A 24,176-nucleotide genomic window follows, 5' to 3' on the forward strand; every position below is an offset into this window, starting at 1 on the left:
CAAGAGTTGTTTGTACATCTATCTATTGTACATATATCAGACATTGTAAAAACTATAAAATGTAGGAAATAAATCTATATATAACATAGATCGAGCTTTGGTTCTGCTGTATGTGGATCAACGGAGTCTGTGTACTGTACTGGCTGATGCAGTATCTCCTCTACTGATCTAAGCGGAGCACCTGTAAATTATAGATAACAATACTATTAATAATGTTATAAACTGCATCAGGCCCATTTGAACTGGCTCCCCAGATCCTCTTTTTATATATTTTTTAATATAAAATATTTATTCTATGGCTTGGCTGATTACTTGATGGTTATTGTTTACTGAGAGATTTGCATCCATATTGCCCAGTATGCCAATCAATATTTAATCATTAGATGGTTCATTTCGTTTCACATGGCACCAAATTGAACGCAAACATTGGTCATTCCCGGCAGCCATCTTTGTTTGGTTGGGCAACAGTAGTAACCGCAACTTGTGAAATGGGTTAACCATATTTTATTTAATCATGGTGCAGCAGACTATATTTATCATCCAGATAATTGGATGAGTTTTTTCAGATTCGGTAATACGGTAGTGAGGGGTTGTTTAATAAGGACTTTAACGATGTTTCAAAGTTCACACTGTTGTTGTTTTTCGGGGAATCAGACGTTAACTAACTAAGCTAACCGTTAGCTCTATGACTCCGCTGTTATGGTGATTCATGAGAGGCACAAACTGGGGCTAGTTTCCACCTGAGGGGTGGGTGGCAGGTGAGTTGGCTCTGGAGGAATGCTGTTTCTCCTCCCAGCTGTAAAAACACAACAGCAGAGGGAGCAGAGAGCCTGCTTCATCCCATCGGCCTGTCACAGCAATTACCGTCAGCCCCGGTCATGTGACTGACAGACTCCTCTGGCTCCGAGTTGTTCCCATCTCCCACAGTCATGGCGGTGTCGGGGAGTCGCGAAGATGGAGTAAACACCACCACTACTACATCTTGATTTTTTGTTTTGTTATTAGCTTCATGCTGGACTGTATCTGCCGTCATCCGAGATATCGCAAACATCCCGCAGGCTGCTGTGCTTCCAACGATGGCCGACCGCAGCGTTGATCTATCGGCTCTGCCTAAAGAGGTCAGGGACCAGCTGGCGGAGTTGGATCTGGAGCTCTCCGAAGGTAAGGTTTCCATACAGCCGGTTTAGTAGTTTGACCTGCGGCGATAATCAATGCGAACGGAAGTTAAAAGTGTGAATCTCGAGCTTGTTTACATGAACCAGCCACGAACTGTGTCAGCTGGGTGAGACTTAGTGCTGCTGCAGTAGATCCGGGCTCCGCTACAACAAATGATAAAAACACACTGACCTCCTTTTCAAGCTGTCATTTCTCCATCAGCAATCCTTGTTGCTTTAATTCTACATAAAGGCATTTTTTTTTTGCATAGATTGCGATACATGTTATGAACAAATGTGTGTTTATGTTAATAATCTGTCATGTTTGAGCCTTTTTTCCCTCCATGTTGTTGTTTTGATCCATATTATCTGCCTGCATAAGTCATGCATTGCTCTTCATCACAGCCATATAAGCAAATACACTCCTGTCGAAGAAAATGGGTCAAGTTTTTCATCCCTGTGTGTGTGTGTGTGTGTGTGTGTGTGTGTGTGTGTGTGTGTGTGTGTGTGTGTGTGTGTGTGTGTGTGTGTGTGTGTGTGTGTGTGTGCGCAGCCTGAGACATCAGTGGACATTAAATGATGCTGGGACACTCGGATGCTCTCAAAGCCTGAACCCTGATACGGCAGCAGATATAGGAGGGTTGTTTTTTTTAGAAGAATGACTGTTGGAAATGGGAATATGGCTGTTATGCAAGTCTCCCTCCTCACACTGTGAATCACAGTGCAGCAGCTTGATTGGTGCTGTGCAGCTCTCAGGTGCCCGGGGGTGGATGAGTAATGTTATGTTTAACATGGAGAGCCAAGCAGGGGGGATGTAGGGGCCACTAATGAAGCCTCAGTCCCCTCTTGCACCACAGACACACAGATACCAGGAGCTTGTCCTGCTTATGGAGAAGAACAGGTGAAACAGGTGAAGGAATACTTCACCCACAAAATGACTATTTGTATATCAAGTACTCACCCCGTGTAACCTTGAACTCTTGAAGAGAACTTTGTTTTTCTTGTTTGCATAAATCAAAAAACAAAGAAAGTTCTTGTAAATGTAGGTCACGTTTAAAAACAGCGAAACTATATCAAAACAACTTATTAGTCCAGTCGTATGCTCACTACTTCCCCAACACATTTTCACTAAAACCATACTATTTAAAACACTTCCGCCTGCATGAGACTGTTTTGCTATTGTTAAACGCGGCCCCCCATTTTCATTATTTCATCAAGACAGCGTTTTCTTCATGAATTCAAGATAACGGGGTAAGAAATTAGATTTACAAATGGTGATTATGTGGGTTAAGTATTCAAACCTAGGTGAAAACCCTCATTACTGTGCACCTGTTCAGCCTATTTTATTCATTTCAGTAATTGTAACAGAGTAAGTGTTCAGAATAATTTATCTCATTCATGAAAACAAATCTGATTTGAATAGACAAACTAGCTGTCAGTCTTCCCTGCACAACCGGCTGTGGATCTCATTGATTGTCCCAGTCGCTTGTTCCACTTTAAAGCGCAACCAAGCTCAAGCCTTTTATTCATAAAGTAGAAGATATAAAAGTTTATTTAATAAAGTAATACTCATGTATTTATTGTCTGGAGGTATCAGTTTACCCTGACAGGATATCATTGGGGCCGTGTTATGCTTTGACCTGCGCTACTGTAGAGTTCGGTGTGTGTTCTGGTTAATAATAGACACCAATTAACTGTGTGATAATGAGGCTGGATAATGGTGGAGGGGATGATCACCCTGTGTTCAACGCACTTAACATGGACAAGAGGCAGTGGATGATGGGACATCTCTGTGTAAGTGTACAATATGTGCTGGAATACAGTAATTCTAGATTAATAACAACAATATTTATCAAACAACAATAACGGGTAAATAACCTGGTGTGTATTGAAGTTTGTGTACTGTGTTTTGATTGCAAAATGCTTTGATTTGTTTGGTTTAACTTTGATTGTGAAACCGTTTGGACAATAACTCTCAAGTCTTGAGATGCAGCTTTTGAATCAAGTCTATTGCGAAAGGTAGAATAACATTTCTGGAGCCAATTTAAAATATGGAATAAAACGATAAACCTTTTCAATTGAGTATTGTTTTAAAAGAATGAAAACTAATGTCAATTTTAACTTGATTAAAATCACTTTGTAGAGCACATAGGTTATTGACTTAATTAATTAGAGCTGCAACTAATGATTATTTCCATTATTAATTCATTATTCCTGAAGAAAATGGTAAAACAAATCCCATGACGAGTTAAAAGTCCCAAAAGCCCTCCTCTTCAAATTGATTGTATTGTCCAACATAACAGTCCAAAACACAGAACATAACATCTTCAAACACAATATTATCATATGTGTATTTTTTAACATGATATCACTATTTCCTTTTTGAAACATCAGGGTTATTGTGAACACCAGTGTACCCCTAGTTTCTACACTACTGGTTATTTTTGCAAAGTAAAGCAGATGAGAAATCTGTTGCCAAATCCAAGTCAAGTCTCGAAGAAATGATCTTCGTTTGTCTATCTGGATTCAAGGTAATAAAATTGACTTGAGTCAGGATTGAGTTAAAGTCATGTGACTTGAGTCCCCTTGTGTTTCTGCTGCTGTGTAACGGCGTGGAGACAGCTGCTGCTTTGCTCTGGTCAGATGGTTTGACTGGAACAACCGAAGTGAGTACAGTCAGTCACCTGTAATGGTCTTAGTGTTTTAAGGCTAAAGTGTGAGCGAGTGGTAAGGTGACACCCCCAGAGTGATTGCCCCTCTGCTGGGGTCTCAGCCCCAGAGGATAAAGGCTCCGTTATTTGTAACTTTAGATCAGAGATGGACTCTTTTGCTAATAGAACAGGCCCAGTGCTATCCAGATGCCCCGCTCCTGAATCCACGTCTTCCAGCCCGATGAAGTTCGTTCGCCGTCTGTCCAACGCCAACGGGACATGGCGAGCAGCAGCTGGCTGCCCCAAACAGTCTGAAACCTTCTCATGGATATCTTTTACATGGCAACAATCACCCCATTGTTGTCCCGAAACATGGGACTCTCCTAGCAACAAACTGAAGAAAATATGCATCAGCAGTTTTTTTCACGGCAATAGTTGTGAGGCTGCAGTGTGTGTTTGTGTGTGTATTTCTGTGCAGTGTGTATGTGTGAGAGAGAGAGAGAGAGAGAGAGAGAGAGAGAGAGAGAGAGAGAAGAGAAACTCCACCTACTTTAACCTCTGTCACTGCAAGGACACAAAGAAAGCCATTGAGGGGATCAAAGACTTGGTGATTGAGCTGGACTGGAATTTAAAGTACTGAACAACAACTGTTTAAGCTTCTCCGCTTGAAAGTGTGTGGGCATCGTAGTGTCTGCAGCTCTTGTATTTATATCGAGTGTGTGACGATGACCATAGAGGATTAGTTTTGTGCAGATGCAGTCGAAAGAAGACGACAGGCAGTGCATTGCATCGATCATGTGTCTGTCACACAGAGTATCGAAAACTGTCAATGACTGAAAATGTCTCGTCAGATTCGTAGTCTTGTTTACGAAGAAAAACCCCGATCCAGGAAGTCTCTGCTGAATAATAAGTGATACAGACAGCCATGAAAGATTGCCTGTATGCGTGAAGAATATATTTATGATATAATTTCCCCTGAAGATAGAGTGGTTTGTTTCCATGGTTGTCTACACCACTTAATATTTAGCCAGACGTCCTGGATTGTGTTTTTTGTAACTAATGATCACCTGTCGGATTAGCCATCAGAGCAATCCAGCGCTTTCTTCTTCTGTTGTAAAATGTACTGATTTGAATCGTAATGTTGCCAATTTAGGACTGTGTTTTATTACAGCTGCTTGTGTTTAGACAACATTTAACATTTGGAAGGTTTGGCTTCCTTTTGTTGAATCAAGAAGGGTCTTGTAGATCTTTAAAGTACCATAATGGCAAGATTAGACCGCATTCAGACCGATTTTGAGTACTGCGTGAAATAACGCAGCCCTCTAATTCATGTCAGTTGAGCCTGTACGTCGGCGGGGTTTTCAACGCAGGGTACTCAAACAATGCATTGTCATCCGTAGGTCAGCACAATTAAACTGAATATGTATTCCGATCCCACAATTTAATAACCATGATTTAATGCGATATTGACTTTTAAAACTCGTCCCCCACTCATAGAAAACATGAACATCTTTTCCTCATTTCATGACAATCCAATCCAATCGTATTTGACTGACAGACTGTCATTGGTGTCCCTAGAGCCATGCAGCTAGCATGGCTAAAAACATGTTGGTGTTGAAACTCGGATGTCATATCGGCACTAGTATCGATATATTTCAAATGATACACAGCCCTACTCATAACCTATGATGTATGTCATCTGAACAGTCCCTATACATGACTATAAATGAATCACATGTCCAGTAAAGCAGATAGCTCCGCACAGATTGCACTGCTACATGTCGTAATTTCTATATGGCCTTAATTTGATCGCCGTCTCGTTCTCTGCTGTAGCGCTGCCAGGGCTGATAAGTGGATGTGTGGATTTTCTAGTGACTAGCGTCCATCCCACCGCCTGTCTGCGATGCTGTTACAGAGAGGCAGGTTTTCATCTCTGCAGCCTGTTCCACACTGAGAGAGGGAGAGAAATTAGAGATTACGGGCCTGCCTGCGTCTCTCAATCTAGGTCACAGAGCATCAGGGGGCAACACGCCTGGCTCATTTAGCCTGTGAGTCACACTGGGCCAGGACTGCTGCTGGGGATCTCTCTCTCTCCCAGCCACCACTGCCTGCTCTCTATCTGTCAGGCTGCCGTTATTCAACGCTTCACTTATTGACAACCATTCCATGAAAAGGCCAAAACCAACAATGCATTTGTCCGTCCGTCAAAACATTTCGGCTGCACAACCTCGTCTGTGGCACTCAGCTTCCCCAAAACAGCTGGGCATTGACATTTCTAGAGAACATTACCCAAAGAGGAGTACATTGTGCATTTGTTTAGGATTTTCAGCCATGGATTAATATACAGTGGGTGCTGTATTTATGGAATCTGGATGATGTATGTGGGATCTAGAGCTGAAACAATTAGTCGATTTTAGTCTATCGACAGAAAATCAATCGTAATATATAATTCGATACATTTGTTGTGTTGTCATTTTTTAACATCCTGGTAAATTAAAATGGTTTCCTTTCCCTCTTTTCTAACAAAAGCAGAAACAATGAATTAAGAAAATAATCTGCAGATAAAGCGGTAATGTAAATATCAGCCTATGTTTATCGTAACGAAGGAACATGTCACCCAGTGAAACGATGAGGCCCACTGATGCGTTTTTAAAAGTTTTTTGTCAACAGTGGAGGTCCATGGCACGGAGGAATAAGTTATATCAGCCTTGACGGTGACAGGAAGGAAGCTGATTTAGCCTTTCTATTTAAAAGCTCATTAACTGTTGCAGAGGAGCTGGACTCTGATCTCCGGCCAGTGCTCCAGGACACAGACTTGGTTTTACACCACAAAAAGAGCGACTCTTCTGACACTCATGTCACACAGAAACACAACAACAGGATTTATATTTTCTGTCTTGTGTTTTTGGAAATGAATTACGAGTATTATATAACACCCCGTGTGTCTAATTTCACCATGCACACAGACCCACACACACACATAAACACTGAGGATGCATTGAAGCCTTGTGTACAAAAAAGACTGAATAATTTAGACGAGATTGGAGCGCACACCTCCGCACAGACACGCACTGTCAGCTGGGTAGCTGAACCTCGTCACTTTCAAGTCCACAGTGAGCTGCAGGTGGGCTCTCAACCTCTTCTGGCTTTAAAGCCTCGCTTCACTAAACTTTCTGGTAATTCGAATCAACCTTTCCTCGGATCTATTTGTTCTCTTACTTCTGCCGCTTGTAGCTAAAAGTAACACAACCCAAAGAATTGTCAGTGGTGGAGGGAGAGGAGTAAGTAGTGGTCAGGTCACTGTGCTGTTCACTGAATTATTAAAAAAAATGCGAAGTAGCAGTCAAACCGCCTGCAGCACGTGCTTCAGACTCTGCACACCAGTGTGTCCACTGCCATTTAATTCAAGTTTCTATCTGGCTTACATGTTACTTTCTACTTTCTAACAGACCAAGCTCACGTGTACTGTTATTTGTGAGCTAAACAAGGGTCGCAAGTAATACATATTTTAATTGTCAGAGTGTTAATATTTCAATAAGTCATAAAATTGGGCTGAAATATTAGTTTATTGTCCAAAAATAAATTGGCAACTATTTTCATAATTGTTTAAAATCCTGCTTCCTGATGCATTTCATGTGATCGCCCTCATCGCGTGGTGCTGGCCTGTATCATCGCCATGGTTTTACCTCTCATGTTCCCTCATGCAGCACCACATGGACCTGGTTTCTATGGACACGGGTCGTGTGGTGCACCCCCCTCCCACCCATTACACACACACACACACACCTTTACTTTGTGAATTTTCCATAAAGCCTTCCGAGATTAGAACGGCCATATGTAGGAGCTGCACGTACAGTAACACAATTGAATGCTCTGCTAAGCTGTTGAAACCATTGCAGAGTAAACACAAGGTTTCTGCCCCCCTCGTCATAACTCGTCGACAAGCTGTGCTAGTCCAAAGGGACTACAACCCATAAAGTCAGGAAATATGTGACCGTGTTGTATTTTCCTTGTATCTAATCATTCAATTATGATCATGCCATAATAAAAGCCTGCTGAACGTGTCATTCCTGGTGATAAACTTTCTATTATTTTATGAGTTGATGAGGCGGAACCACTGTAGTTTTGTCCAGTGTCGGCAGCTAGAACAAATATTCAAGTGCGTAGCTTTCAAATATGTATTCTCCTGAACACCAATATTTCTCATTGAATGTTATCCCTGCTGAGTCAGCACACGGTAGACATTATTAACTCTTCCCTTAACTTTTGTTTGGGCATGTAACGTCTTTAAATGTGCATGTGGCACCTAGCCTATTATAGCAATTACATTAATGCATTTTAATTAATTTACAAACCTCTGTCATTTTAGTAACTAATTTGTGTTAAATGCAAGATTTCTGTTGATGTTTCAAAATGTCTGCACATTCAAAAATATATCGTCTGTTCTTGTCTGAGAGTCAAGAATATAGTTGTAATTGAATGAGAATAAAGTCATAATATTTAAAGAGAAATGTTGCTAAATAGTGTGCATAAGGTTACTCGACCCTAACCCTAACCCAGGCCCACCCAGACACCCCACACACTCATCTCTTGATGTTTCTTCCTTTCTTTTCCTTATATTTTCCTGTGGTGTTTTTGAAGTTGTTTTCTCTTGCCTTTCTAGAGTGGTTAGGCAGGTACCGTTGCTATTGTGGGCCTGTAAAGCATACGGTGACATGTGGAAGTGGGCTGTACAAATAAACTTGACTTGACTTGACTGTAGCATCTGCTCACCAGATTACCTTCAGTGACAGCGACAGAGAATAAAAGTCTCTTGAACTTTACAGGCAGCATTTTATCCCCACGTGTGGTAATGTCACCTGGTATTTTTAGTTGATAGTAAAGAACAAAGATATCCACAGATGTTCCTGTGTTTCAGAGACATCCTTATCACTTGGAAAACATAATTACCACAGCCTACTCGCGGTGTTTCATACCAGTGTGTAACTCCCACAGGAGAATATGCTCTTATAGGTGTTATGTTGCATTTGTAACAGCTTTACGCCTAAGTGTTGAAGTGTGTGTACAGTATAGTGTGTCAGGTGTGTCAGCCACGCCCTCTTCTTGTATTTATCTGCTGTGCACAGACGGAAAAGAGAAATTTAAACAAACAGGAGATTGAAGGGAGGCACTGAGTCACTTCTTTTTCTGTGAACTCACTGTACGTCTTTGCACCTCTGCTTTTTAATCCCTGTTATTACTTCTACTGGACCTAAGGTGGTATTGTGTGTGTGTGTGAGTGACGTCGTCACTCCCTGTTGGAGTTTAGTTTAACAAGTGTGTGGAGTGAAATATGAATCACTCTGTTACCTGAGTTGGCCGCACCCTACCTGCTACTCCATAGGGAGAGAATCACTCGAGACCTGCAAAGGAAATGTGTGTTTGTGTGTTAGGGCTCGTGACTTGCCAATCTCAATGCCTGTAATACCAGTTTTATTGTCTGAGTCAATATATGTACATGTATCTCTTCCCCTTATCAACTGTAATGCATGCTGAAAGAATAATTGGATTAGATTCAACTGTGTTGTCACTGCACAGAGTACAGGTTCTTAGACAGCGACAGGCAGTTTATTCAAAAAGCAGTTAAATTCAGTGTAATGTGCATAATGTCTAGTGATAGTGATAATATACATAATACACATGACAGACAATAAGGGGTGGATATGAATAGGATGGATATATATACCGTATTAGCAGTATGAACAGTGTAAAATATAGACATATGTGTCCGACAGTTATACACGTGTCTGCGCCCCTCGCAGACACGTGTATAACTGCCATCTGTGGGCCAGTCTGTGTGTTTGAACTGGTGCTGTACTAAATGGTTCTCACAGGTCCTTGAACTCCTTGAAAGTTTGTGATATTGAGGGGGAAAAATCAAGATATTGTTTTTGCTGGGCTGTGTTCATTCACTTCTGTTAAGCCTGCTAGTTCTCGTTATACAACATCTCAGTGTTTTAATGGTAGTTAACTTTGATCCGCGTCTTAAACTATGCTGTGTTGGGTCCTTGAATTTGAAGGAATTCAAATCCACACTGGAAAGTCCTTGAAAAGTACTTGAATTTGATGTTTAAAAAGGTGTGGGAACCCTGACAATTTTTAAAAAGTTCCTAATTTATATGTTTGGGGGACAGTTGTTTATTCTGTTCCTTTAATTTTTTGTTTCTACATTTCTACAAAAGGGAATATATCAGAAAGGTGAAAACTGACTGTGAGAAAGTAGTGAATAGACCTTTTTAAACTAATGTTTGTATAACATGAGATTATGCAGTTGGATGTCGAGGATTTTGACGATTAGTCGACTAATTGGTCATTTTGGTCTTAGTCAAATACGTGTAATGATGCAATAATGCAACCATAACACTGTATAGAGTCTTGGGTTTGAATGTTTCACCTAGCTTAAACATTAAATCTTTAATGCAGAGCTGAAAGTGTGACATAAGATGGTTTTCCAACCTTGAAGCTACCTTAAGGGAAATGAATGCTTAGGGTCTTAAAAAAGATGTAATAGGTTTTGAATGTGGTCTACAATATCACATTAAAAGTCATTAACACATCTACCTGCGCTTTGACTAAATGCTAGTCACTACATGCACTCTGTTGAATGTCGACTCATCTCCTGAGGTTTTGGCTCATTTATTCAGACGGCAAGTTTACACATGCAGAGACACACACCTGTCATGCCCTATGGTCTTGCCTTATAGGTAGATGATTAGATCCTAAATGTAATTGTCGAACCACTTTTTGCTTTCTCTATATGCTACACACAATGACCTTAATCTGGTTTGTTATATAGCGGCCGACTCGCTCTTATTTTCCTAACAAAACAAAAAGAAATAGCTGGTTTTAGTTTTGCCAGCTCAGCAGGAAACTGTTTGGACTTAAGTTTGAACTGGGGAACATGACATCATCCTCCCTTACAGGAGACATCTATTCAACATTATGTTGTCTAAGCTTAACAATAAATCAAGTCAAACAGTTTCAGGTGTATGGTGTGTATCCTGTAGCTGTGATCAGGTGATCAGCTAGTGTGTGTGGACGCAGTAGTTACAGTCTGGCCTGCTGATAAGCAGAGGCAGCTGGGAGGTTTCAGGAGGGTGTTTTGTTCTACAGATACAAATCTACCGGCTCTTGAGGCTTCAGGAAGGTTGATTTGACAAATAAACAACAACCACCCATCTTGAAAATGTCACTTGAATTCATATGAACAAAGTTACAGATGGCACGGTATCAAACAGAGGGGGTCACGGACCTTTAATGTGTTAGCCTCTCGCCTGTCACATTTGGAAGATCTAACTTGGAGTCAAAAGTGGTGTTGTTGTGTGGCGTCTCATCTTCAAACACCTTGAAGTCCACGTTGTAATATTTGATCTTGTTTGGATCATTTTCGGCAAGCATGGTGTCGACCTGTGTTTAAACAGTTATCCTGAGAAAGCAACTGAGGGAGAGGGAAAAAGCAGGGAAAGAGAATAGAGGTTGGTAGCTAATTACTATTCAGACGGAGTGCCTGTGGGGTAGAAGGAGAGAGCAGTCTCGCTGCAATTCAAATAATCCGAGGCTAGTGAGTGTGAGAGTGTACGGGGTTGGGAGAACACACCGCTTTGATGTTTCCCTTTTATACATGTGGAAAAATAAAACATAGGCTCCGAGGTAAACGAGTCCGAGACGAAAGAGGAGAGATGTGGCAGCTTCGTGCAAAGCCTGACTGTTACACTCGTCACTGAAATAGTTTGATTGCGACGTCCACCATCAGGACAGACATGACTGGGTCACTGTGAGAAAGTGGGGGAACGAGTGAGGCCCTCCTCACCTCAGCGGAGCCATGCTTTGCCTCCTAAGCAGATCTCTTTGACTGTTAATTGGAGTGTGAGAGTTGCAATAAGTTGCTGCAAAGGAACAAGTTTTTATTTGTAAAGTGCTTTTTATATATAAGATACAGCTAGGGCTGCTCAAAGTGTCCTGAATAAAAAGATGTTTCTCATATTCCAGTTGCCAGTTTCGCCACATTTTTATTTCCTCTCTGATATCATGCACCTCTATACACCTGCAGTTCAATGATTGGATGCACCCCCTGCAAAGAGTTTTAACCCACTGCTGGAACAAAAACAGATGAATTTCAAATCATCCAGATGGAAGAGTGATTACTTTGAGATGCATTTAATGCCACACCAGCCCCTCCCCCATCACCGACTCTCCCTCTCTCCCCCCCCCCCCTCTCTCTCTCTCTCCCCCCCTCTCCCTCTCCCACTCTGCAGAGAAACTGCCTGTTCACATGAGCTAAAAATAAATCATGTGACTGAGCGAGGCCAACTGTACCGTTCATGCATTACTTATGGAAGTGTTTGCTTTGCTCCTTTTTTTCCCTCAGAATAAAAGTCCCCGAGTAGATATTGTGTTGGAGTGGGCTCTTAGGCGATATCCTCCAAACATGAGCACTCTCATTTTGTTCAGCTCGTCCGTAGTGTGTCAGCAGTGTGGTGGTTTGACTGAGTAGATGTGATAATAGCTGAAATATTGCTGAAGAGCTGTGATAGATGTTGTAATTAAAGCTTAGATGACCAATCAGTGTTTAAATGTGGAGTTGGATCTGTACATGTCGTTCACAGAGTTGTATCGAGATGATACTATCATTTTTGTTTGACTTGGTAAAAGCAGGTTTAAATCAAGCTCCAAGTTTCGCCAAATGTTTTTTATTCGGAAGAGAAAAAAAGTCGAATAGTTAAATGATTTACCAAAACTGATTCAATGTTTCCATATAATGTACAATGTGATATTATTACAGACGTAGTGTGCATGTTCAGATTTGGTTTTTATCTCCAAATAAAGTGGTTTAGATAATCTGGCTAAACTGTTGAGATTTAAAATCCATTCTTGACCTTGGAAACAGCAGTTGGGTTAAAATAAATAAATAATAATAATAGTTGAAAGTTGATTCTTGTTAACTGTCTGATTGTGTTTTCAGGTCAAAATGACAAAAATAAGTCTGAAGTTAATTAATAAAGAGTAATAAAGCAGAATTATCCTCAAATATCTTGATACATTTTTATTAATATTGTGACTGAATGTATGTATCGCCCGGCCCAAAGGCTTTACTGCATGCTGGTTATTTTCTAATGATAATAATAATGTCCAGTTTCTCAAAGTCCAAGGAGATGTCTTTAAATGTCTTGTGTTGTTATTCGAAAACCCAAATATATTCAGTTTAATATGATATAAAATCTCCATATTTGAGAGGCTGAAAAAGCATTTTCTGCCATCTTTGCATGAAAAATGTATTAAACAATTAATCGGTTATCAAAATAGTTGAGGATTTATTTTTCTGCCGATCGTTTAGTCGCGTAATCGTTGCCGCTTTTAGATTCAGTGTCGCCAATAAATCCTCATCTAATCTCTATTGTCCTCTTTGGTGTTTCTGGGAAGAGTCGACATCAGTGGCAGACAGCGTCAACATTTCATCCCTGTGCGTCTCGGCAGTCTAACGTTCAAATCAGGGATTAACTCTCAGAGCTCCGTGAGATGATCAAACTACAGAAGAGTCACTGCTGGTCACGAAATGGGATCGCCTGTCAGACCGGCCAATATCATACAGAGTGTAAACAACCCAGGGTTATTACGCAGACAGCGGCTGGCTTATTTAGTTTTAGGTTTTGACTATTTATACAGGACGTTCTCGTTCTTATACATACTGTCAATCGCTTTGTTATGGAGTCAGTCTTCATGATGAAGAGGAGGTTTGAGAGAGGGAGTCATTGGCGGACATACTGAATGAATCATCGCCGCTCAACACAGTTACTAGAAAAGTAAGTGCAGGCTCTCCAGATGGATTTTTAGTACGTGTCTGAAAATCTGACAGCTTTGCCCACAGAGGAATTTGGCACTGCATCGCTGCAGGGCCAGAGGAGAAGCTCAGTCGGACTGTGTTGTGCCTGGTGGGGTGAAGGAAGATGCAGATGGGCTGTCGGCAGGGGGGACAGGAGGGACATTTTGCTCTTTTACCATTTGAGACTGGAGATTCCTCTTCTGTCCTCCCGATGCACCGTCACTCACCTCTGTCACTTCCTCTCTTGTGTACGCTCCCGTTTCTTCTCTGTGCGTCTCCCACCTTTCTTATCCTCGGCATTCATGCCTCTCTGTTTTTCTCTCTGCGTCTCTGAATCATCCCATCTCTTTGCCCACGCTTCCGTACGTTTCCAAATTTAGTCCTGTTTTGTTGTTGTAGTTGAGGCTGGAACAGAGCCACAGCTTTGACGCCCTCGGCCATCTCTGGAGATTACTGCAACAACTGTGTGCATCCATCTGTGTTTCCATCTTCTCCTTAACAAAGTTTAGTTTTTAATTATCTCTCTCTTGTCTGTTGCTCTGTCACCACATCTTCACACACAACAATGGTGCTAGAGTGCACTTAAATGACTCTTAAAATGACACGTTTTATTTAAGCATGTACTGTAGAAATATCTGTTATGTAACACAGAATGGGAAAAGACTGCCACTAAAATGTTGAATGTGCCGTTGACAATGCGAGTGAACTAGTGTTTATTCTAATCCTATCAAATATAAGTTGATTTGACGTCGCCTTATCAGGCCCAGTCTGTAAGTGAAGTCACTCTTCTTCTCTGCTCTTTTACAGGTGATATTACACAGAAAGGCTATGAGAAGAAAAAGACCAAACTCCTGGCTCCCTACATCATCCATGCTCCAGGTAAAAACCCATCACCTCTTTTATTTTGGTCAAGCATAATATCTTTCTTTCATTTTCTTGTCACGCTTGAACTTACTAAAAAGAAAATTGTGATTTTTAGCTCGTATGTAGTATTTATGTTCAGTGTATTACTGCCATGAAAGTCAATGCTGTCAGTTAAATTGTGTAACACATTTTATTTTCACATGCATGTCTTTTTATAGCCACAGTATGTTGTATTTATATTTTATTTAAATGTAGATTGCAGTAAATGTTTTGTAAATGGCTGTTTCTCTCCCGTGTAAATGACACTGGTATTGTACATTAAGACCTGATAGTGCTCACTGCTGCCCCCTAGTGGTACCATCTCTCAGCTAATCCTCATCCCATTGACGGTGGAGCACAAATAATGATAAATTGTATGCAAAATGTGTATCTTTTTTGGCTATTAATTACACTCAAAATACAAGCGTAGTGAGGTGGAGAAAGAGTATATAACTTTACTAAAGTAATATAACCATCTTATTGTCTTTTTCAAAAAAATATTATCACTCCTTGGTGCTTGAGAAAAATATGGGACAAAGAAATTAACATATATATAAAACTATAACTAATAAACATAAGAACAGTAAAGGTAGAAGAAAAATACAAAATGTGCAGCATAGCTTAAATTACAATCAAGTTATTCTAGTCCATTATTATTAACGTGAAAGAATTATCCTCCCTATCATATATCATATATCCTATGTAAAGTTCACTACATTATTGTTCTCCATACAATTGTAGAAAGTATGCAAAACAAAGTCCTTCTTTTTAGCGGCTGGGGAATTGGACAGCTTCCTTCTTTATTTTTCTGTGTATCTATCGATTTGCTTCTAAGAGGCAAAAGTACAGTTGACAGAAATAGCGGTTGATCACGATCCCGTGAACACTGCGAGTGAGAGTACACATCGGAGGAGCAAGATTCCAGTCTGTGTTAATCATACAATGAATTTATACATGTTTGCTGTGTTTATTTGACAGTGGAGCCGCCCCGTCAGAATGACGTGCAGCGTCCGGCTCCCAGTTCCTCCTCCGCCCACGCCCCACCTCACTCCAGCTCGTCCCGTTACCGAGAACGACGCTCCCGCAAAACACACCGCAGTGGAGGAACCAGGGATGACCGCTACAGATCAGGTCAGATCTCCAACATCAAAAAAACTACATTCAGATTTCTTTACTTTTCACCTTTTACTTTTTCCCCAAATGTGAAACACCTCTAATGCACTGAGGACGTATAAAGTAGTTTCCTATGATAACGTTGTAGCACTCAAATTAGCCCACATCAACTTCACTTGTTGAGCCAACCTGGTTTTAAGATCAGACATTGGGCTGTTTCAACGGGAACAATAAAAGGTGTGTCTGTGTAGTGTGTGTGTGTGTGTGTGTGTGTGTGTGTGTGTGTGTGTGTGTGTGTGTGTGTGTGTAGGTATGTGTCTGTGTGTCTGTGTGTGTGTGTGTGTGTGTGTGTGTGTGTGTAGCCCCTTCCCACTGGACAACAAACCCAATAACCTCTGCCGTTTGTCTTTAGTGTTAAAGGTTACAATTGCCATTAATTCCCGGGACAAATATTTATCGGCTCCAGTGATTTATTGGCAGTGATGGAAACGTGTCACCCAGATGGACACGCACATTTTCGCTGCTGTGATGCTATGTGATGAATGTTAAAGTGCATATATATTTATTTAAATCAAATGGAATTTGGAAAATTATTTTAAGTTATTAATGTACAAAGCCACCAGACTCCATTGACAGAAACAGTAATTCTATCTCGCTGATCATTGTAAAACTCAACAGCAACATAATAAAACTCATCAACACAGTGCTTGTTAGTCTTTCCACTTGTTCCAACAATCACCAACTCTGGTTTGAGAGTTTGAAAGAGAGACTGAATGAGTAACAGATAGAAAAAAGAACCACTTTAACATAGCTACTAAATAAATGTGTCGCCTATTTTAAACAGGTTTTCCATATACACACACATTTTAGTAGGAAAAGAGTATATGAGAGACAGACTGCAGTGCAGCCCTGCAGCTGGGAAGCCCCTCAGTGAGGACCACCAGTCTGTGAAAGCAGAGTGATGTCACTGCCTGGCTATGTGTGAGGAGGCTGTGAGGAGAACAAGGGGGATACTGATCTGGAGCGGAAAACCTGATGCTAACGAGGATAAATTAAAAGAGAGCTGGAGAGTAGAGGTGAAAGAGCACAGTGCGTGTCAGGGGGGATGAAAGAGTGTCTGTTAGCTAAGATTCAGGCTGTAAAACTGTTTCCTTCCTTAATTTTCACTCCCTGCGTGACTTTTCAAGACGTTTTGCCTCTCGTGTGAAACACCCTCACACTCTAGCCTGCTAAATACCAGGCTCACAAGTCTGAAGTCTGTTAGGCTGGAGTTTGGTGGATGTTTCGTTGTCCTAGAATATTACCAGAATATTTCCGAAGGAGAAGAACATAGACGAAGGACGACAGGGATGATGAGCCTTTTGCCATATAATGAGCCAAATCAAATATGTCAAATACAGTTTAGAGTGCAGTAAAAGTGCTCTGATACAGCAACATGAATACTCATAATTGTGATGCATTATGTACAGTAATACCTGTATGCATACCTGTATATTTCACTTCAATTAAAGGCGATGGATTTCATTTTTTTATCAGAAAGTAGATTTATGCGGCTCAGACCAGAAGAATCCTGTCTACATCAAGAGACAGGGCGTAAGGGAGAAGGACGAGTTAATGGTTTTTTTTGGCAATAAAAAGCCATCAAGTCTGCATCCAATCACCCATTACATTCCCCAGGTACAATAGGAAGGAATAAATACAAATAATTTACTCTATGACAATCACCAAGTTAATATATACACATAGAAAAAAAGAAAAACTCTGTATAATAACAAATGTGCCCAAAAATACTTGCATTAAATAGGTAGATAACTTTAAATTTATATATTATATATTATATATATATATATATATATATATATATATTATATTATATATATATATATATTATATATACTTATTTAAAGTCTCAAAGGCTAAACTGCATTATCAGTAACATACATTACTAGTACAAAATAAGCAATACGAGTAAAATACATTTAATAAAATAACTCAAATATAAAGTAATATTGTGCATGATAATGAAAGTAATATTGCACATTATATTTATTACTAATATAGTTATTCTTCCTCCAGTTTCACCAAAATACAATATTGACTGGTTTGAGGCGGCTGCAGTTACACGTGATTGTAAATGACTCCACTAATTCAGATGTGCAATAGTAAACCTAAGCGCTGCGTATGGAAGTTAATACCAGATTAAGGCCTTCAGCTGCCCATACATCTCAGTGTTAATTGGAGCTGTAAAACACACTGCTAGCCTCCGCACACCCCACCGTGCTTATCGCCACAGAGACAGCCCTCATCCTCTCTGACACACGTGAGGAGTCAGCCTCTCCTGACGGCCCTGTGTGAGAGTGGACCAAGATGATTTAGCCCCGAGCAATCTGTTCAGCAGAATGCCGGTTATGTAATTATGGTCCCCACTGCCGCTGTGTGACGAGCTGTGCTTGATGATTTCAATGTGTTGAAAAGAAATCGTGTCCCCTGAGTTAATAGATGTGATATGTCAGTGAGTGGGCTTTTGGTGCACATGTTTTGTTACGTAGTCTGAATGTGTGGTTGTTCACATGGTCCTTTCTAATGTGCCTGTGGGTGTCATCAAGTGAAAGTATCTCTGCATTTATTACTGTGTGTAGGCAAGCGCGTGGGCTAATACACAGCTTCATTCTCTCCTCCTGTCGTGGTTTCCTGTTTCAGTGGGAAAACACAGTCATCCTCTTAGGATTGTCTGATATGATTAGCGATGACTTCGTCAACAAAGCCTCACTGATTCAAACTTAAATGCTTCTGTCAAAAATGAATTGGAAAGGAATAAAGCACATGTTTTATCCTGTGATCATTTAAAACAAAGTGATGTTTCCCTTCAAGTCAGGTTGAATGTGTCAATGAGCTGAACCACAGAACGTTTGTAGGAATGCAGGAATACTTTCCCTTTGTGTAGACTTGAGGAACCGGGACCGAGATAGTTCCCAGTAGGGACGCGCCAGATACTGACTCAAACAGCTGGATCGGGTATTGGTGACAATGGGGCTGATGTTCTCCATTCAATTCTATGTTTCTGTACATTATATACTAACCTTTTAATTCCTGTTTTAATTGTTTACTACATTGTTTCTTTGCTTTGAATCAGATCTAAAGCTGCCATTCTTAACTCCAAACGGTGTATTGTTTTCTGTCTATGCAGATATTCATTCTGAGGCGGTACAAGCTGCACTGGCTAAACATAAGGAGGAGAAGATGGCACTGCCCATGCCGACCAAGCGACGCTCCACTTATGTCCAGTCTCCCATCGAAACCCGCACACCACCAGGTAGGACAGGAAGAAGGACAGTCCTCCTGCTCTGTTATGATAATAATTTGCCTTTAGCTCGGAGGATACGATGCTGGATATTCATACTTTGTGCTCTCTTTTGCTCTCAGACTCCTCATCGGGCTCTGAAGATGAGACGTCTGCGCGCAGGCAGTCATCAATGGTCGCTCCTCCGCCTCTGGTCAATCCCAACCTGCAGAGCCCGGACTCTTGGATCAACCGCACCGTCCAGGGCTCCTCCACCTCTTCCTCGGCCTCCTCCACTTTGTCCCACGGAGAGGCCAAGCCGCAGCCTCAGAGCCAGCCTAAGCCTCAGCCTCAGTACAAGCCGCAGTACCAGCCTCACTACCAACCGCAGTACCAGTCTCAGCTCTCAGCCCATACTGCAGCTGTGACGGACATGCTGGCTCACAGTCGCATCGGTGAGACACTTGGCTAATTTATGACTAAAATATTGATGGACACAGCTAATGTTATTATTATTAATTGATAACAGAGGTGAGACCATGTCATTGTTTTGCAAGTCACAAGTAAGCAAAAACAAAAAGATCTTTGGTTTAATTTCTTTCATCTGGCGCTCAGTAATATATCGATAGTTCCTCATGGTTCTCCTGCTGCTTCATTGGAAGCTGTCGGATAAAACAAAGTGGATCTGGGGATTTAAGTGTCGCCTTGCTGAGAATTAATATTGTTATTGTTGGTTGATTCAGGAATTGTCCTCGACAAAATAAATTCTTAGTGTACGATTTGTTTATTTAATAAGCAAATCTGTAAACTCACCACTTAAAATCTTGTGTTTACCAGAGATGTGCTCATAAGTGTCTTGGACATAAGTCATTTAGCGTGAAAGAAATATTAAAATATGACAATCGAGTTGCAAGTCTTTTTTGATTTTGTCAAATCAAGTCTAAAGTCATCAAATTTGTGAGTGGAGTCTGACTCGAGTCCACACCTCTGGTTGATAACTCGTGCATCGGCTGTTCCACTGAAAGGATTTAGATCCGAAAGAACGAGATCTTTACATTTGGCCTAGTATGATATCTACTGTATTACACTCAAACACTTGTTAATGTCCATATCTGTAATTAGAAAGCAAGCTTAAACTTTAGGATGGCTTCATTCAGACTGTCACCGTTTGCTTCACCCGCAGCCCCCTCGGAGAACAGCGCCCCCCCTCCAGATGTGACAGCTGTGGCCCCTCCATCCAGAGGCCCGCGGGTCGACCTGCCCACCGCCGCGGTCCGAGGAATGAGCCGCGGGCAGAGCCGCACCAGCATGATGGAGACTGCGGACGGTAACTGCACGACATAACATTTTTATTTGTGTCTTTGCGAGAGCTTGTGTACAACTCTACTCACAAATCTGTTCTCTCTTCGAAATATGTGTTCCAACCATGACATATCATTAATCAGACTTCACTGCTTTTTTCTCTTCTTGATCTTTCTCTGCCCTGTCACATGTTTATTTGACTGGCTGATAGCAAGAGGTAATATCCAGAGTAAGGAAAATCCTTCATGTATAATGTCCGTAGCCTTCTGTGTTTGCTGTTGCACCCTTACTCTCCCTCCTGTGTTTAATGAATGACCTCAAAATAAATGCCACAAAAACAACATCCAGACACAGAATGAATCCTCACGTGTGATCCCAAACCAGAAAACAACCTTTACCCCAGTTCTCACTGTGTTTTCCTCGTGTTGTTGCCACCTACGTATGCTGCTTTTTATTCCCAAAAGATATGAAAAGATGTTAATATCAATTCAATCTTAACTAAAGAATACAGGCTTTTGTGTTATGTGATGAAGAGCAGCAGACTATGAGATGGTAAGAAGTGTAGATGTGTTTGTCACTGGATGTTCAACCCACTGTGTGTGTGTGTGTGTGACTGTGTGCTTGTCCTGCCACTGCCTCTCTCCACCTTCATCCACCTTGTAGGAGTTCCTGTGAACAGCAGAGTGTCCACTAAGATCCAGCAGCTGCTCAACACCCTGAAGAGGCCCAAGAGGCCCCCGCTCAGCGAGTTCTTCACCGACGACGCTGAGGAGATCGTAGAAGGTACGTGGCTTCATGAAACACTTCGACGACCGTGTTCCGATAGACCTTAAACTTCTGCCTAAGTAGCCTTGAAACTTGTGCTTTTTTCCAAAACTGTATTACATCATTGCAATCATTCCAATAAATATTGGGTATCACTATTTCTCATGATCTCATGAATCTGTTACATACCCAAAAGTGTTCTGTTGTCTCTCTCACAGTGCCCCAGCCAGACCCCAACACACCCAAGCCGGAGGGCCGTCAGATCATCCCGGTGAAAGGCGAGCCTTTGGGAGTGGTCAGTAACTGGCCCCCGGCCCTGCAGGCAGCGTTGGCCCGTTGGGGGGCCACTCAGGGGAAGAGCCCCGCCCTCACTGCTCTTGACATCACGGGCAAACCGCTCTACACACTGACTTATGGTGAGACACAAGGCTGGTGATATGCACGTTCACAGTGTCGGATCAGTAGCATTAACATACAACCGGTGTTGGGCAAGTTACTGGAAATGAGTAATTAGTTACAGTAACTAGCTGTGACACAGTATCGGATAAGTCTACACACACATATGAATACATAAACACACACAGAGTTCAAGAGTGAGATAATACAGAGATGTGTGTACTCTGTGACATGGGATATTCTTTGGCAGTGGTAAAACATATAACCTGCCTCCCTAACTAACCTCCTCCCCGCTCCACCTTCTGTCTGCTAGGGAAGCTGTGGAGTCGCAGTGTGAAGCTGGCGTACACCCTCCTGAACAAGCTGGGCAACAAGAACGAGCAAATCCTCAAACCTGGCGACAGGGTGAGCGAGCTGACACACGATACACACAACAAACTTATAACAAATGTAATGTTATTCTGACAACAATCACGTCTGTCCGGGTCAAACTAGTCACTATAAGCGAGCGTGTGATTATTGTAAGCATTTGTATAGAAATGATTCTGCCCAAAGCTTTGTGATCCACTGTATTTGCAGCAACAAGGTGCTGAATGTAAAGTTTAATATGTCTTTGTAGGTGGCGCTGGTGTTTCCCAACAGTGACCCTGGTATGTTCTGGGTGGCCTTCTACGGCTGCCTCCTAGCTGAAGTTATACCTGTACCTATTGAAGTTCCTCTGTCTCGCAAAGTAAGAAAACCATCGGAACATGTCCATTTTGAGAGTACAGAGAGTCCATTTTTATCTAACTAAGAATGAGTTTTGTTATGTGTGTGTGGTGTTTTTAGGATGCAGGTATCAGCCAGGTGGGGTTTCTGCTCGGGAGCTGTGGTGTGGGTCTCGCTCTGACCAGTGAGATCTGTCTGAAGGGTTTACCCAAAACACCCACTGGTGAAATAATGCAGTTTAAAGGTCAGTAAGCTCTTTCTGAGATTATTGAATGTATTAAGCAGTTGTTACAGTTACAAAACGTAAACTGTGGAGGAAGTTATATATGAAAATATATATGTCAGGGAGCACCATGTATTATTACGTGTATAAAATGATGTACTTCCTGTTATGTTCCTTCCTTCTGAAGTATGAGTTCGGCCCCCTTGATTTGGCTTGACTTTACTGAAGTCTTTCTCTGATAGGCTGGCCTCGACTGAAGTGGGTGGTGACAGACTCAAAATACCTGACGAAGCCTTCCAAAGACTGGCAGCCGCACATCCCCACTGCCAACACTGACCCTGCATATATAGAGGTAACAGCTGCTTACTGCCGTGACAACTGATTGCATTAACCGCTTACTGCTGTTAACGAGACTATATTGTGTAACTGGCTGTTGTGTATTGGATCACAACAAAATGTTATTAGGGAACATTAAAAACTGAACTGCATCCTGATAAAGGTAACATTAAAAGAAAAGCGTGTTGCACAAGTGTTCACACTTTCCTCTCGTGTTTCCTGTCTGTGTAGTACAAGGCGAGTAAAGATGGCACAGTGGTGGGTGTGGCCGTGTCTAAAGTAGCCATGTTGACCCACTGCCAAGCACTGACCCAGGCCTGCAACTACTGCGAGGGTGAGTGAAGCCATCATCATCCATCATCTGAAGGTTTCTTCATCAACACAGTTGTTATGAGTCTGAAGTCCCTTCTGTCTTTCTTCTCTTTAAGGGGAAACTTTAGTGAATGTCCTGGACTTTAAAAAGGACATTGGTCTGTGGCACGGAGTTCTCACAGTAAGTGTTTTTTTATTTGTAATTTAAAGGTATAATATGCAACATGTCGTTGTCGTGTTAAATAAGGTAACTCACCTGTAATGGGGACATATTCTCTCTGCACATGAGTCAGTGCTGTGGCTGTCTGCTAGAAGCTGTCAGAAATGGGCTTTTTAATGCAGTTTGAAGTGACAATTTTACGATACACTTTTTAGATCTTGGTTGTTTTTATAATGATATATTTTAACTGATGAATTATTTTAGTCATCGGACGTCTGGATCTTAAGTTATCAGAGAAACAAGCTGAGCAAATGTTAGCGGCAGCCAAAGAGCATCAGTGATTTTACCGGTTTTAATTACTTGGTGCGTTTATTTTGGAGAGGAGGAGACAAACTATTCTACTACTAGCTGCTTAATCAGGTTTTGTTTGTTTCCAGGCTGTGATGAATAGGATACACACTATCAGTGTTCCCTATGCAGTCATGAAGGCTTGTCCTCTCTCCTGGGTACAGAGGGTCCACGTCCTCAAAGGTAACACTGGTATCTCAGCTTGAGTAATTCCATATAAAAGTACAATCTAATAAATGTTTAACATAACATGTCACTCTTATTCTCATGCAGCTCGTATAGCTTTGGTGAAGTGCCGTGATCTACACTGGGCCATGATGGCTCATCGGGACCAGAGAGACACCAGTCTGGCTTCATTACGTATGCTGATTGTTGCTGATGGTGCTAACCCCTGTAAGTACTTCGTGACCCCCGGCTTTGTAAAACTAGATATTTTCAAACGACACAAATTAGATGTAATTTGTTGACTCCCCTATCTCTTGCTGTCAAGGGTCGGTATCTTCCTGTGATGCCTTCCTGAACGTGTTTCAGTCCCACGGGCTGAAACCTGAGGTCATCTGTCCCTGTGCCACCTCCCCTGAGGCTATGACAGTAGCTATACGCAGGTACGTCTCTGACCCATATTTATACCTCCGCCAAGGAGGTCATGTTTTTGGCTCAGTTTGT

General features: G+C 41.6%; 1 protein-coding gene across 2 annotated transcripts in view; it reads left to right on the plus strand.

Annotated features, from left to right (window-relative positions):
• Positions 1-453: 453 nt before the first annotated feature.
• Positions 454-24,176, plus strand: part of dip2bb (disco-interacting protein 2 homolog Bb) — a 49,826-nt gene continuing 26,103 nt past the window's right edge. For both annotated transcript variants that reach the window (XM_029431614.1, XM_029431613.1), the window contains exons 1-17: positions 454-1,161; positions 14,472-14,543; positions 15,546-15,698; positions 18,868-18,993; positions 19,104-19,415; positions 20,144-20,287; positions 20,926-21,045; positions 21,246-21,443; positions 21,737-21,828; positions 22,043-22,153; positions 22,252-22,375; positions 22,597-22,706; positions 22,922-23,024; positions 23,119-23,183; positions 23,600-23,693; positions 23,784-23,903; positions 24,001-24,115. In XM_029431614.1, coding sequence (XP_029287474.1) covers positions 1,077-1,161; positions 14,472-14,543; positions 15,546-15,698; positions 18,868-18,993; positions 19,104-19,415; positions 20,144-20,287; positions 20,926-21,045; positions 21,246-21,443; positions 21,737-21,828; positions 22,043-22,153; positions 22,252-22,375; positions 22,597-22,706; positions 22,922-23,024; positions 23,119-23,183; positions 23,600-23,693; positions 23,784-23,903; positions 24,001-24,115 — 2,144 coding nt within the window. In that variant the 5' untranslated portion in view covers positions 454-1,076. The remainder of the gene's footprint in view (positions 1,162-14,471; positions 14,544-15,545; positions 15,699-18,867; positions 18,994-19,103; positions 19,416-20,143; positions 20,288-20,925; positions 21,046-21,245; positions 21,444-21,736; positions 21,829-22,042; positions 22,154-22,251; positions 22,376-22,596; positions 22,707-22,921; positions 23,025-23,118; positions 23,184-23,599; positions 23,694-23,783; positions 23,904-24,000; positions 24,116-24,176) is intronic.

This window comes from Cottoperca gobio, chromosome 5, assembly GCF_900634415.1.
Source record: "Cottoperca gobio chromosome 5, fCotGob3.1, whole genome shotgun sequence".
NCBI lineage: Eukaryota > Metazoa > Chordata > Actinopteri > Perciformes > Bovichtidae > Cottoperca > Cottoperca gobio.